Consider the following 15,075-nt stretch of genomic DNA (forward strand, 5'->3'; position numbering starts at 1 on the left):
CATGAAGCTCCTTCACACCCTCACCAGCCATTCGGCTCCAGTTCTGTCTTGCGCCTTCTCCTCTGACGGAGACTTGGTTGTCTCGGGTAAGACGACACTCATCACAAACACATGAATCACTATGAAAAATTTGCTCATTTGGAACAAAGAAAGTTTAAATTAATAAATCCTCCATGTTTAAAAATATTCCTTTTTTCTGAGCTATAAGCAGCAGATGCCACTGCTGAGCACTGGCCCTGCTGTTCCCTCAGTCAGCCACAGGAGGAGTGTATTTTGTTGTGCATAGCTTCTGTTTAGGTCCTTCTGCCACTTCTGGCTTTAACTCAAACATACTGAAGGTTAATCTGTGCTCTGTTTGTGGCACTTAGATAGAAACATTTGAAAAAATGTGTGTTTTTTGTTTGACAAGAATTCCTTTTTTTCCCCCATTGCTTATTATTCCATAATGCAAATGTCCACATATGATTCTGCAAATGAAGTTGACTTTGTTTACTCTGTAATTATTCAACAGCTCAGTGGATAAAAGTGTTGCAATATATGACGCCGGTAAGTGAAGCACAATAAACACTCACAAAATACAGGCTTTTTGTTTAGCTTCCCTGCTTCAGTTAGCTGTGGAAGATGAGATTTCTAAACAATAAAGCTCAGATGCTGTAAACACAGACATGCCAAACATTTCCGTTTTGTCCATGTTTGTTTGTACTTTGTTTACAGAACTTGGGAACCCTGCTCCACACTTTGAAAGAGCACAACAGGTAAATGGCCCGACCTCCCGCCAGTGTGCAATCTTTGCAGCCATTCAGACAAAACAGCAGAGCAGGAGTCCCAGTGTTCAGATCAAAACGTGTGATTTTTGCTTGATTAGTTTTTCTGAGAAGCACCAAGTGCAGTGATGCAATAGTATATTCTTCAGAACTGCTTTCCAGTCAGTCATTGAAGTGGCACCACAGGTAGGCTCCAGCAGGGCACTTTGAAGTGCTTGAAAGGATTTAAGATACTGTACCATCTAAGACTTGATTTTTTTTTTTTCTTTAAGGGTGGATGAAACCTGACTTTTAAAGCCAATATCTTCCCGTGCCAGTTTCACTCTGTCATACACACCCTTCACATTTCTGCCGCTCTTTGTCCTCTCTGCAGGTATGTTACCACTGTAGCCCTGTCTCCCAGCATGCCGTGGATTGCAACCGGCTCCATGGACAGAACGGTGAACGTGTGGAGGATAGGAGATGGAGACAGCAGAACTGGTAAATACTTAACAGACAATTGTTTAAGTTGGCACCTATACATGCACAATCACTCCTCTTTTTAAAACAGACTGTTAGCAGTGATTCAAAGCCCAGAAGCCATTTGGAGCGCCAGAGCTTCCCAAAAGAGTGTTTTGGGGGATATCCAGCAAGAGAAGCTCCTATTACACATGTATTGCTGTCTGGCTGCCGTGTCTGCCAGAGGAATTGTGATTGATGTTTATTGGTGCAGCAGGGCAAACTACCACTGAGCCGCAGAGAACTGTTGTTATAGAGGTGAATCCTCTTAAAAAAAAAAAAAAGTTCCAATCCAACATGAAAGAAAATATTTGGAATACTAAACAAAAAGGTGCAATTGTCAAGACATCTGGAGGCCTTGAAGCTTCATCAGGGAAGCTCCCACATCTGCTGTTAGTCAGGCTGGTGTTGACAAAGCAAATTCCATCTCAATGAAGATCTGCCTTTTTTTTAATGCCTGTCTTTCTCTTGCCTTTTCTTAAATCTTCTTTCTTTTTTATCACATATTAAACTTATTCTCTTTTATGTTTTCCCGCAGCGCCTGAATCGAGGCAGACATTGTGCCAAGGTAAATAAATGCATCACTCTGCCCTTAAAATTCTTTATAGTTATTCACAATACTTTTTGGAGAAAAAAAGTCCTCTTTTATTTTAATTTATTCTGTGTGTGTGTGTGTGTGTGTGTGGTGTGTGAGAATGCCTGAAATGCCAGAGTGTTAGTACAGGTGTTTGGATAACTTAATGTCTTGATCCACTAAAAACATCTTTTCCTTTGAGCTTTGGTTGTTTCACACTGTCTTGTCTTTTTTTTCATGTGATGCTTAGTTTTTCTTGTGGTTTTGCAGTGGTCATGTTGGTATACTGTATATTGTGTTGTCTGAACCCAAAAAACAGCCGCTGCTTTGGTGAAGCAACTGGGAATCCCAAAAAACTAAAACGAAATGGCAGTTGTCAGACTTTGGCATTATTCAATATTTTCTTAATGTCAGCGAATCCCATGACCAAGACCAAAACCAACAATGTGTTTGGACTGGCACTCAATACTTGCCCGAGTCCATTTCTTACTGTTGTATTTTTTGGGGGGGCGGTCACAATATAAAGTTTAATTTCCAAAGAGGCCGTGTAATCTCCCAAGACAGACGCTGTCAGTTTCAGCTATGCTAGCACTGTGACGCTACAGGTATTTGTCAGTCCACTGCTCTGGTCCAGACTGTAATATCTCAGCAGCTGTGGGATAGTTTGCTATGACATTTGGTACAGACACCCTTGCCCCCCTCAGGAGTTAGAAGAAAACTACTTTGGGTTATGGCTAAATTGTAACTAATGACTTTTCCATCAGCCTCAGTTGTAGTTTGTGTTAGCAAATGGCAGTTAGCATGCTAACATAGTTAACTAAGATGGTGAACATACACGTATCTGCTAAACATTAGCTGATATTAGCATTTAGCAGAAAGCATTAATGTGAAAACGTGCAGCTACACAGAGCCAATAGCCACAGACATTAAGGTGTGGCCACTGCTGTGTCCCACATCCAGAATGCATACTAATTCTACACAGCATGTACTATTCTAGTCATTACAGTATAGTGTTCTAGCAGTCAGTATACAAAAAAATGACTGTAGACAAGACAGGCAATATCAGAAGGTAAATGGTGACTTAACTAATTTCACTGCAAGTTAAACTTCACAAATAGAAAACAAAATATCTTCCTGAAGACTGATTACTTATTAGCGGCTTCACCATTATTCACAATTTAATTTTTGCCAGCTGTGGGCAGCTCCTCCCTTTTCTTTTGTGCACTGCATTGTGGGAGAATAGTATCCATCAACGGTACAGTCAAAAACAGCTGTAACATATTTAGTATGCTCTCTGTCTGGTTTGAATTGATTTCATTTTGTCACTTTTCCAGTGTGAAGACACCACATACTAACACTAACACACAGCATGGAATTAACATGTAGCACAGATTTTGGGACACACCATCAGCTCCCTAGTTTTGTTGCACCTGTTAAGACAGCTTAGCCTTTTATCATTCTTATTAGTGTACAGAATTGTTTCAGCATCAACTCCATCCAGCTTCAGCAAGACTAAAGGTAAAAACTTGTCTTCGCAGACAGGACCTCAATTAAAATGCAGTGGAAAAGAAATGCGTCTTTAAGCCTCAGTTTTAAATGAACTGAGAGATGCAGCCAACCTCCAGATATGTGGCACATAAGAATGCCGCTTCTCCATGTCTTGTTTTGATTGTGGGGACAGTATAGCACAAAGAAATCAGCTATATCAGTCTTTGGCTACACAGGCGATGCTTATTGGTAGAGTAAATCTCTTGTTGGTTTCAGTCTTTTTGTGGGATTTGTTGACACTAAGAAAAATAGACTATCACCAGCCTTTTCCTTCAAGCTGTGAAGAATGGAGATGATGCAGAAAGCCTTGTATGTGCATCTGTCCAAATAATTAAACACTGCAGTCTGAGCTGTCCTAGTCTGCAGTGAAGCTCTGAGGTTTTTCATGCTTTTGGCACAGTGTTTCCATGACTCAGCCTCCTAGACTGGGAGACTCCACACTCTATGAGGCAGGGCTGTGGAGAGGAGGTGGTGTTACTCTGCTCACTCTCGTGCAGACCCAATAAGTGGATATTTTGTGCCGGTCAGCCAGTCAGTCCACCACTTTGGTCCAGAATGAAATATCTCAACAGATAGTGGATTTATTGCCTCAAACTGGTACAGAAATTCATGGTTCTGATATTTGATGTCCTAATGATTTTGGTGATGACATGTCCTAGTGGCCAAGTGCAGCCTCACAGAACTGGTAGATATTGTAGTCTTGTTCACATGTATCTGAAATATCAACAGTGAATGGAATGTGTAGTATCGGTTCAAGGTTTAGCATGCAGTATCCAAGAGCAAGTCCTTATTTCTAGAGGAAGTTGTGACAATCAGCAATCCTACACAGTGAAATGAATCATAGACCAAGCAGAGTTTCAAATTTTCTTTTCTTCTCATCATTCTCAAGTAGAGGCATGATCTTAGGGGGTCATCATGTTGCATTTTGCTGTTCAAGACAGAATCTTTTGTGGAAAAAAATAGGCACTGATTGTGAATTATTTAAGCCAGCGGAGGTAGCAAGAGGTGAGGGCAAAACCCCATCATGTGGTTGCCGTGGTAATGAGCTACACATCCCAGTCCTCAGTGTTATTCTTCGCACGGCTAATTATGGGCAATGGGAACAATAAGGGTGCTGCTGTGAGGTGCCGGCTCGCAACAGGCCAGATTGTCTCAGCCCTGTCTGGTCAATGATGGCAGCTCACCCGCACGGTGTCATGTGAAGGTTGATGAGCAGCATGCTGGCTTAGCCTGAAATAACACAACCCCAGGTTTCATTTTCTTTTTCCTTTTTGCGATCAGACGCCTGTATTCGAGGTCAGGGATGTGCACGCGTATGTGCGCCTGCGTTTGAAAGTTAATTGTCACTCCCATACCGGCACAGAGGGAGTGTGCCCTTTTCTATGGAGTGTGAAGGAAATTGTTTGTTTGCATCAGATAAGTTTTGCTGCAGGAGACCGGGGTATAATAGCGGAGCACTTCCTCCCTTCCTGTTGTATGTTTTGAAGGAAGGAAGCTGCCGGGTCACTCCAGGCTGCTGGTTGCTGATTGGTCGGAGGAGGATGTGCAGACTTGGCTGTGTGAGGAAGGACTGGAGGAGCTCGTCTGCAACTTTAAAGCCAACAACATCGATGGACCAGAGCTCAGCCAGCTGAACAAGGAAACAGCCGCAGAGCTGGGAATTGGTGAGGATGCAATATAAAACAGTCACGTACATTAGAGTACAGTGCAAACAAACACACACACATGCAGGCACCCTGGGATTCAATGTTTTTGTGGGGATTTACCATTTGATCCTAAAACATGACAAGCCCAAATTCGATGCTGTGATATAAGCAGCTTTTATCGATGCTCTGATTTATTTTTTTCCCCGACCGCAGCTCCTCCCTAAATAGTGATCTGATTTAGGGATGTGAAGCTGCAGCATCTCTGTCTGTTTATACAATCACAAATCACGTTGTGAGGACAGTACCCCACAGGATGACCTTTACGTCACAAACAATGATAATCCCTCTCAAAATAAGATTAGTCCATGCTGGGTCATCCAAGGTCTCAGCGTGGAAAGTCACAGTACAAACTGTAGCCAGAAAACAAAAAATATTGACTACACACTGTAGTCACCAGTGTATAAGCAGCAACACTATAGTAGCACCCTGTGTGCAACATCATTACCTCCACCAAGGCAGTTATGTTTTAAAGAATTGTTTGACATTTCTGGGAAAACAACATTCAGCTTTCATGCAGAGTTAGGTTTATACAATGTTGATTAGATTAGTAGCATAAAGACCGTTGCTCTTTTACAATTAACAAAAAACAAATGAGTTATGTGTAAATTAGTGAGCTCTAGAAGTGCTTGTAGGTGGATACTGTTATGGTCACATACACCCAGTTTAACGGTTTCCACCTGTTTTCAGTCTTTATGCTAAGACTAACCTTGATGCACGGCTGTGGCTGTTTACTGTATGGCGGTCGCTTTATCATTAACACATTTAAAGAATTGTATTTAGTGTCCTTGGTAGAGTTAAGAGTGCGTTCTGCTTAGTATTTCACTGATAGATTCAGCTAATTGCTGCTGTCTTGAAGTTTTATTTATACACAGGTTTGAAGGGAGTGCATCTAACAGTTCGTGTTGCTGCGTGAATGCCATAATGCCCAGAAAAGCTGCCTTTAGTCTGATTACGGGTACTTTGTGCTGACTGTAATTATGTAACTAGCTCCATCACACTCACACGCTCAATCACGGTGAAAACGCCCCTCATGGCTACTGTTATTGTTTGTTTTAATTGGACAGCCATGTAAAGCCAGTAAAGTCAACTTTCCCTGTGTATCGCTCGGTTATGCTAAGCATCTCTGGGTAAAGCATCCCTTCCCCGTGTGTTTAGTATGCTCTCTCATTACCACAGAATGAGGACAGAGGAAAACAGCAGATTGCCACATTTCCTGTCCTTTTGTGCTGTGCAACCAACAACTATCATTTTCCTTGCATGCGGCTTGTGTGTACGCGTGCATAGACACACACTTGATCACACATACAACACACACACACACGTAGCAAATTAGATTCCAGCGCACTTTACTTGATGAAATATTCATGAATCTTTGAGTAAGGGGAGGGGGGGGGGGGGAGTTCCTCTCTGATATAATTCAGTATATCTCTGCAGATACAGCCACAGCATCTCATCAAATTATCAATCTAAATGTAAAGTGGGCAGTATAGCGCTAATGGCTTGCGCTACCATGAAAAATGTGCGAACTTATGGAAATGTTAAACCCTATAGAGCCGTTAAGTGCAGTTTTTTTTCCATCCATGAGTCGTTTCTTGGATGAATTAGAAGACTTAATGGGTTCAACATGTTCCATCAAGAGAAGACATTTTGATTGAGCACTGTCTTTTTTCCTGTAGGATCGAAACTATTTGCGATTGCGACAGCAGGCCTCCCCTGCTGCATCTGCCTGTTTTATTTTAAAACACAAGTGCAGCATTTTCAAGACAGAGTTCACGGTGACAAGGAGCCAGAGTGTACTTGAGTGCTGTCCTCCCTCCATCTCCGCTTCCTGCTGTATGAATGAGTGCATCTGTGAGTCAGTTTGTTTGAGGCTGACTGTGCTCTAATGGATAAAAATTTTCCTCACAACACGGTGCCCCTAGACATCCTGACATATAGGAGGGGGGACTTGAGTACATATGCTACATGTTGTTGATTGATTAAATTCAAACTACACAGATAGAATCATTCACAAACAGAGCAACACAAAATTTGGCCAGAAATTAGATTCCACAGTCGTCAGAGGCAACTTTAACCCATAGCGTATCACAAGTTCCAAAAAAATCATCAGTTTTGGTCTTCATGACATCATCCGTGCGCTGAAGGGACAGAGCTGTTTGAGCTGTTTTGGTGGCACAAGGGGGACCTACACAATATTGGGCAGGTGCCACAGATCCTGGATCAGATTAGGATCTGGGGAATTTGGAGGCCAGGTCAACACCTTGGGCTCTTTGTCATGTTCCTCAGGACATTTCACTCCCAGCCACAAATGTCAACCTCATGGTTGCAGTACAAGAAGAGAAAATCAAAGAATCACCAAAGTCAATACGATCCAAGCCCCGGAGTCCATGTAGGTCTTCAGGACTTGCGGATACACTGTATCACTGTATAGTGGCAGTGCCATTTACGCGCAGGCGTCATACACACACACCGCCACTTGTGCGGCCATAAAGGTCGTCCCTCCAGTAGCAGCTGGTGGTTAAATTTGCAGCTGACAACAGATACAAAGCGTGCTGTCAGTGGGCAAAGACATGTGGCTGTGTGCAATGATTTTCCCTGTTTGGACCCTTTGGAGTTTTATTCTCGAGTAGAATAATGAGAGATGTTAACTTTGAACTACAAGCCACATAAACTCCTCAGGGGAGACACTTTGCTTGTGTTGTGAAGCCATCATCATAGAGTGAGAGTGTCTGGCTCTTTGTGTCTCAGCACAGGCTGAGCAGAGCAGAGGTTCATTTTTATTCCTGCCTGTTTTATCTGAGACACTGGAGAGGACAGAGTCAGTCTGTCAAGTCTGTTTCACAGAGAAACACTGCAGACACGCTCCCCAGTGGGATAACATTAACGCAGCACATTGAACCAGTTTATGCGGAACACCAAGTCTCTGATGATGAATTACTGGTCAAATGTTGGATACAAACAACATTTGCTTCACTAAATGTTAAGTGTTACAAGCAATGGCTCTGCATGCGATGTAATTCAGCAACCACGTTGAACAGAATACATTGTTTTGGTTTCTCAGAGTCTGTGGGCCTCCGCAGTCGTCTCCTGAGGAAAATCGAGGCCTTGAAGTCAGAGCAGAGCGGCTCAGAGGCCCCTGATGAGTTTCTGTGTCCAATCACCAGAGAGCTGATGAAGGATCCAGTCATTGCTGCAGGTTAGACAAAAAAAAAGGCTCATGTCCAGTTCCTCCTGTTGAGATCTGTTTTTTTTTCTTTTTCTTTTTTTTTTATTCATACATTATTGGTGTATTGAAGGTGTCAAAATATCTGTTTACTCCACAGACGGATATTCCTATGAGCGAGAGTCCATTGAGAGCTGGATCAGAGGCAAGAACAAGACCAGCCCCATGACAAATCTGCCCCTACAGACCACACTCCTCACCCCCAACAGATCTCTGAAGATGGCAATAACACGATGGAAGTCAAGCCAGTAGACAATAGCTCATTTTAGCTTCTTTGTCAGAATCCACCAAACAGATACTACATAATTTAACAGTAAATGTTCATTAGATAACAAGTGCTTTCATTACCACTGATTACTGATCACTGATTAATTACTGTACAAGTAAATCAAGGAAAATTTACCCAGTAAAACCTAGTCCTATTTAGCAAAATGCCTAAATATGCCTGCCAATTGTGAAGGCATTATACTGTGTGTCAGTGACACTTTTGAATACAGCAATAACACATTCTTCCTCTTCAAATTAAAAAGTGTGATTCATAATAAGAACCACTGTCCAAATCAAACAGCTTGCATAATTCGGCTTTAAATACTGTAAAGTTGTGTGCACTGTAGGCTTTTTACCAGTGACCAAATTGCTTTTGACGACAATTAAATGTCCTCTTAATTTAAGTAGTATTGTGTCTTAGAATAAAAGTCACCAGGTTTTTCAAAAACACACACACACACACACACACACAAAAAATAGACTGTGATGCTAGGTGTCAGCACCTGACCCCGATGCCCATCCCTGCAGGTGGAGGGCCCACAGGGGACGGCTCTGTGCTATTTCTTTGGGCTGAGCCCGACTGGGCCCCATGGCTATAGACCCAACCACCAGATGCTCGCCAGTGAACTCCCCTCCCAGGTCTGGCTCTTAGTGGGATGGTAGTTTCCCCTGTTCTGGGCGAGGTGCCTTGTCATCAGAGTCTGTGAATTGCTCTTGGTTTGGTCCCTCCCCTGGGATCAGTCTACCTTGGCAGACACTACTGGGGGTATTGCCTCAGACAACTCCCAGCTCCCTGGATCATCGGGATGCACAAACCCTTCCACCATGTTAAGGGTGGCGATTCTCTGATCCAGTTGTGATAGTCTGGGCATCTGATAAAGATGCCCCCAGGGCACCCTCTGGGTACATCCAGCTGGGAGACCCTGGGGTAGTAGACCTGGAGGGATTACATATCCCATCTGGCCTGGGAACACCTCGGCATCTCTGAGGAGGAGCTGGAAAGCGTTTCTGGGGACGTCTGGAATACCCTGCTTAGCCTGCTGCCACCACGACCCGACCTCAGGTAAGCAAAAGAAAATGGATGGCTGGAGACCTGAGTTTTGCTTTTCTCAGAGGGTTTTTATTTCTCTCTCCCATGATGGCATATGGCCAGTAATGTTCTATTACAGTATGTGACCACAGCTAATAAAGCTCACAATACTGAAAACAGGCAACAATTGCATTTAATGTACATACTAAAATAGAGGTGATGGCATTGTGCCCAAAACCATTTCTGTTTTTATAGATTTTTTTTTTTTACTCTGTAATATAAACTGCAATTGTAGCATGCACTTAAACTCAACATTATTGAGAATCATAAAATGTCTTAGTAGCTGTGCAAAAATAACTATATAAAATATATTGCTTTTACAATTAACCAAGCCATTTGGCGCTGTAAATAAATTAAACTAGACAGCAACAACAAGCAGATACAGAAGGCTTTTCAATGTTAATGGTGATTTATATAATGTACAAACATATTTAACAAATGCTTTTTTTAGAACCTTTAACACCATTTGAACAACATTGTGCATAAAACTCAAATACACAAGTCTGAACTTGTCAAAACACTTAACATAGACCTTCACTGAAAAGAAGGAAAAGCACATATTTATATAATATACATGAGGATCTTATAACATCCTTCGTAAAACACAGGAATGCCCGTCCTTTAGACTTTCTTACACCTTCACTGAGGACTTTCTCTTCCTTCTCTCTCAGCACCATGGACGTAACGAACACAGTTCAAACCTCATTTCCATTCACTCGAAACTGTTCTGTAATAACATTAAACTGTAAACTGAATATGTTGTTTAAGCGGCCTTACTGTATATAAAGTGCTCACTGTCACCGTTTCGTTTTGATGAGGACTGTACAGTACATGTCCAAATACTTCCTTCAGTGCAATGTCTCCAGCTTGGCTGAGTGACGGTGGACATTTTGTCATGTAACAAGCTGACAGCCACAAGCGACAGGTTGGGAGGAGAGAAATCTGGAGCATTCAGTACACTGCCCACAGTCTGTATTCACACAGGAAAACAGACAGCTTGCATACTGTACTTCTTACAAGGCTTAAAAGTGAGACTGTATTCTGTCTGGGCCTGGTTAAAAAAAAATTAAAAACACCTCCTTCTCACTTAAGATTTTTGATAGTGTGTGTGCGTTGTGGACTGTATGAGAGATGAAACAAACATCTCTACACATTCGACTCTATAAATGATCGCTTTGGTTTCATTGAAGCTACGTGAATGGCAGGATTATCTCGGGCTAAGCCAGGCTGCTTGGGCTTACTGTCCATGAAAGTGTGTGGCATAGCCAGTGCTGGCTTGGACTCTTTGTAACAGTTGGCAGCTTGGCAGAATTTCTCTGTGAATTCCTTGGCGTGCATGCCGTTTTGTAAGCTACTCATTGCCATAGCACCCTGAGGTGGTGGAGGTTTGTGCTGCTCCTGGTAAGTGCTCACTGTTTTGGCGTAAGGCAGCTCACAGTCAACGGGCTGCAGGCTCATCGCTGACATGTTGTGACACACCAGACCGTCGGGTGGAGTGGTTCAGCCAGGTGCGGCCGACAGACTGCAGGCTCTGGTGGCTCTGCAAGCCGTGGTGCTGCTGCTGTTGAATTTGCTGCTGCTGAAAGCGAGCCGTCTTGTCAGTTATGCCCATGAAGGGTCTGGGTTTGTACTCTGTCGCAGAGCTGGCCGGTTGGCTGTGCTTTGTCTTGGTGCGGACATCGGGCCCCAGCTTGCCGCTGTCTGATAGACTGCTGCTGGACGCCAGGCTGCTGGTAGAGCTGGACACATGCATGCTGCTGCTGCTTCCTCCTCCTCCCTGCGACCCTACTCCACCACACATCCCTTCTTTTCCTGTGTCAGTGTGGTTGCCCTGGAGTCCGGGTCCAGAGGAGGCCAAGCCATCCAGAGAGGATGCAGAGTGGCAGACAGCCTGTCTTGCCCAGCACCCTTGGAGCTGCTGCTGCAGGTTGTATAGGAGGCCTGCGATGAGAGGAGGCTCTCGTTCATAGAGGTGGAGGCTGCTGCCAGCACCATGCGATTCCCGTACACAGGCTCATCAGCTGGGGAAGGCAGAGGGCTGATGTCAATCCCTGGTCCTGGCTTCAGCATGCCAGACATGTGTCGGCTGGGTAAAGGACTAGAGGGAGCATACTGAGATTTGGGCCCTCCTGAGCGCCCCCCCGCAGCCCCTCCCCCAGCCTGCATGGAGCTCATATGCTGGTTGGTCTTGACTATCTGGGCCTGCTTGGTGGGCTGCAGAACCAGGCCCTGCTGGGCCAGCGCCTCCCGGTGCTCCCGAGAGGTACCGGTGAGGGGGGAGCCTGCCGGGGCCTGGGGGCGAGCTGGGGGTCAGACTCTGATTCTGATGCCCCATGCTGCTGCCGACAGGCTCAGAGGGTAAGACTCTGTTGTAAGAGTAACTATTTTGTGACCAGCAGGCTTCAGCTGTCCGGTCGTGCCTGCGGGGCCGCCACCGCCGCTGCCTCCTCCTCCTCCTCCTCCTCCTCTTCCAGGATGTCTCTTTGGCCTTCCACACTCCTGGCGAGGCTGCGCTCTGAAGGCCTTCCTGTCCTTCGTCTTGCTCCTGTCAGACTCGTGGCCTCCTGAAGCTTGGCTGGAAGCAGCTGCAGCCCCAGCGAGGCCTCCTTTGGTCTGCGTTGCGCTGCATCTGTTTACACTCCTCCTCGACTCGAGCCAGCAAACGACGGATTTCTCGGTTATTGGGGCACAGCTTGGCTGCCTCGTGCAGGTCAGCCAGGGCTGCTGTAAACTGCCTGTGGACCGGAGAGATAATGGAGGAAGACATCATTACCAGATCCAGAGCACATTTTTCACCCATCAACTATAACAGCTACAGAAGCTGTTCTGGAGCTGTGCTGAATAGTTTACCTGCTGCTTTCTTTAGCTCTTGCGCGGGCATAGTAGGCCTCATAGGATTTGGGTTTCAGCTCCAGTGCTTTTGTTGCAAACTCCTCAGCCATCCCAATCCTTCAAAATGAGGAGAATAAATAAATAACAGTCAAACAGTTGACATTTTGATCCTTCTATAACTTTTAATGACAGAGGGACTTTAAGTTAATCAGACACATGGCTTAGTTTCACTCGCACAAATTAACATTTGTTAACTATGTCTTAATTATTAATTATTATTAATTAATTATAATTAATTCAGTGTTTCCTTGCTTTGAAGGCAGGTTTTATCAATCAAAGGCATGTAGGTCCAAATAGTGTAACATCTGCTTTGTAACACAGATACACATAATATTTCAAACACTAACTAATACTTTAATTTAACCACTTCTACATCGCTCCAACACTTTATACTCCTTGTGTGAGGTGTTAAAATACCTGGCAGGCTCCCAAGGTGTTTTTACTGTACAAACATAAAACAGACAACCTTGCTAGCTCGCGGCATGTTATCACATTAAACAGCTGGTTCGTTACAAAACTCCTCCTGCTACACTGAGACTTTCATAAACAAACAGTTTCTGCAGAAACAATTAGTCAGAAAAGCAATTCAAATACACCAATGGCTTCAAAAATACCATTCTCCTTATGTTTGCTTATTATCCCAGTCTAGTTCTAATAGTCACTTCATTCATCACCGTTAAAACTGGATAAACCGGAAATTCCTAACAAACAAAAGCACATCTGCTCAGCTCAGTCGAAGTGACTGAGTGAGTAACGCGAGTTGGCACATGTAGGAACTGAAACTGTTTCACAAGAAGATTGGGAGAAGATTGAATCCACTGCCCGGTGCATTTGCAGCTTTCTCCCCACCTCCCCCTTGTTACCATCTGCACTTAACAAGCATCCCTGCCCACACATGCTCAAATCATCTCACTTTTTGAGTCCTAGTCACACATTTATCTTTTGTCTGTAACAACTGGGGAACCTCTCTAGAAAAAAAAACCCTGTTCTTCACAAAATGTCAGTTTAATGATGCCCCATGATATTTGTTACGCTGACAAATAATCAGATGAGTTATTTAAAGTCATTAAACGATCATGCTAAAAATACAGCACTGGTCATGGAAAGAGGAAAAAGGGTGTCTCTTGAGAGGCTTACGTTGGTTTTTCTGCGACAGCGGGAGAGATTGAGGTACAGGGAGACCCTCAGGTCTTTAAATGCCTTCAGGTCATCACCAAAGCCTTCTCTAGGAAACTTCCTCAGGGCGTACTGGTACCTCTGGGCTGCCTCTTTCATCTTTCCTTTCTGGAGGACACGTGGAGGGCAAAACATGCAGTGAGGAAAATGATGGAACCAGAAGGAAAGTGTGTGTGTGTGTGTGTGTGTGTGTGGGTGGGTGGGGCAGTGTATTCACCAGATACTCCCACAATAGCTGGTCTCTGGCTTGAGCTCTCCCTTCTCATCAATCACACATGCAACACATGAGCAAGCTCAGATAACACACACACACACACTTACATCACACCTGACAGGTTTGTCCTTTTTGCCACAAAACTCAATCTATTAAATGTCAGGCATCGATAATGGCTCCTTTGGTAACCAGTGTGGAACACACACATTTATCAGTTTTCTATATTTAACCAAGCTAGGAAAAAAAGTATAACCACTTCACCGTTAGAGTGCTTTTTCCACAATTCTTCCACAATTTGTCCATCTTTTAGTACAACAGAGCAGCTCAGGAATGAAACGTCTACGTAGAGTGAAGTGCTTTTCAGGAAGTCATGTCTTTGCCAGTTGCACGCTACCTTGTAAAGCACGTTTCCCTCCTCCATCAGCTTCTGAAGAAGAATGATCAGAATATCAGGCTTGGAAGTAGCCATGGCCCAAGCAGCGTTCCCTGTTGGTGCAGAGGGGAAGGAGAGAAGTCGAGGAAGATGGGTTAAGTCGTTGTTAATGGTGCCGACAGATGGTCACTGTATTCTCTGGAAATTGGTACAAGGTAAAGTTACCTAAAGATTGTACCTGATCGATCGTAAGGCGACGTTCTGTAGCCTTAGTTTATTGAAAGCAGTTTAAAAGAAGAGTTAGGAAGGAGAGAGTGAGGAGAAAATAGGCTGCGCAATAAGAGAAGTCATTTCTAGTGAAATGAAAAATGGATTACAACGTGCAGTGTGACAGTTTACAATTATGTGTCACTCAACATAAAATGGCCTTGTGTTTTCAGCAGTAAATGAAAAAAATAATGGTCTTGCCTTTTACTAATTTTTTTTTCTTAGCAGAGTGCACTGCAGATAAGCCACAGACCCAGATACCATTATGAATGTCATTTAGGTGATAAGTCACATTCTTAAATTAGCCAAGCAGCACATGAGGGAGAAGGACACACACACATGCACTGACATACTAAGTAGAAGTGAACGTACACACAAGTGAACAGTGAGTGAAAAAGCAGGAATGGAAAACAGGGTTTTTCCACAGCATTCCACAAAATGAGTCTGAGCTTATTAGCACCATGAGATACTGAGCAAGACAGA

The 15,075-nt window shown here is 43.9% G+C and overlaps 2 protein-coding genes across 3 annotated transcripts; one reads left to right on the forward strand and one right to left on the reverse strand.

The window, feature by feature from the left end:
• Positions 1 to 614: 614 nt before the first annotated feature.
• On the forward strand, positions 615 to 9,406 carry LOC108879903 (WD repeat, SAM and U-box domain-containing protein 1). Of its 2 annotated transcripts, XM_018671349.2 has the most exons (6): positions 615 to 755; positions 1,138 to 1,244; positions 1,801 to 1,830; positions 4,872 to 5,048; positions 8,152 to 8,286; positions 8,414 to 9,406. In XM_018671349.2, exons 2-6 carry the CDS (start codon positions 1,169 to 1,171, stop codon positions 8,563 to 8,565), a joined length of 570 nt encoding a protein of 189 aa, XP_018526865.2. In that variant the 5' UTR covers positions 615 to 755; positions 1,138 to 1,168; the 3' UTR covers positions 8,566 to 9,406. The 2 variants fall into 2 exon arrangements, with proteins under 2 accessions (XP_018526865.2, XP_050925234.1); XM_051069277.1 differs by lacking the exon at positions 615 to 755 and having other exon boundaries at positions 832 to 1,244.
• Positions 9,407 to 13,548: 4,142 nt separating this feature from the next.
• On the reverse strand, positions 13,549 to 14,464 carry LOC108879905 (protein TANC1-like). Its single transcript, XM_018671350.2, has 2 exons — positions 14,347 to 14,464; positions 13,549 to 13,846 (listed from the first exon to the last, which is right to left on the reverse strand). The coding sequence occupies exons 1-2, from the start codon at positions 14,419 to 14,421 to the stop codon at positions 13,637 to 13,639; spliced, it is 285 nt and encodes a 94-aa protein (XP_018526866.1). The 5' UTR covers positions 14,422 to 14,464; the 3' UTR covers positions 13,549 to 13,636.
• Between the last annotated feature and the right edge of the window lie 611 nt (positions 14,465 to 15,075).

This window comes from Lates calcarifer, unplaced genomic scaffold (genome assembly GCF_001640805.2).
Source record: "Lates calcarifer isolate ASB-BC8 unplaced genomic scaffold, TLL_Latcal_v3 _unitig_764_quiver_2545, whole genome shotgun sequence".
NCBI classification, from domain to species: domain Eukaryota; kingdom Metazoa; phylum Chordata; class Actinopteri; family Centropomidae; genus Lates; species Lates calcarifer.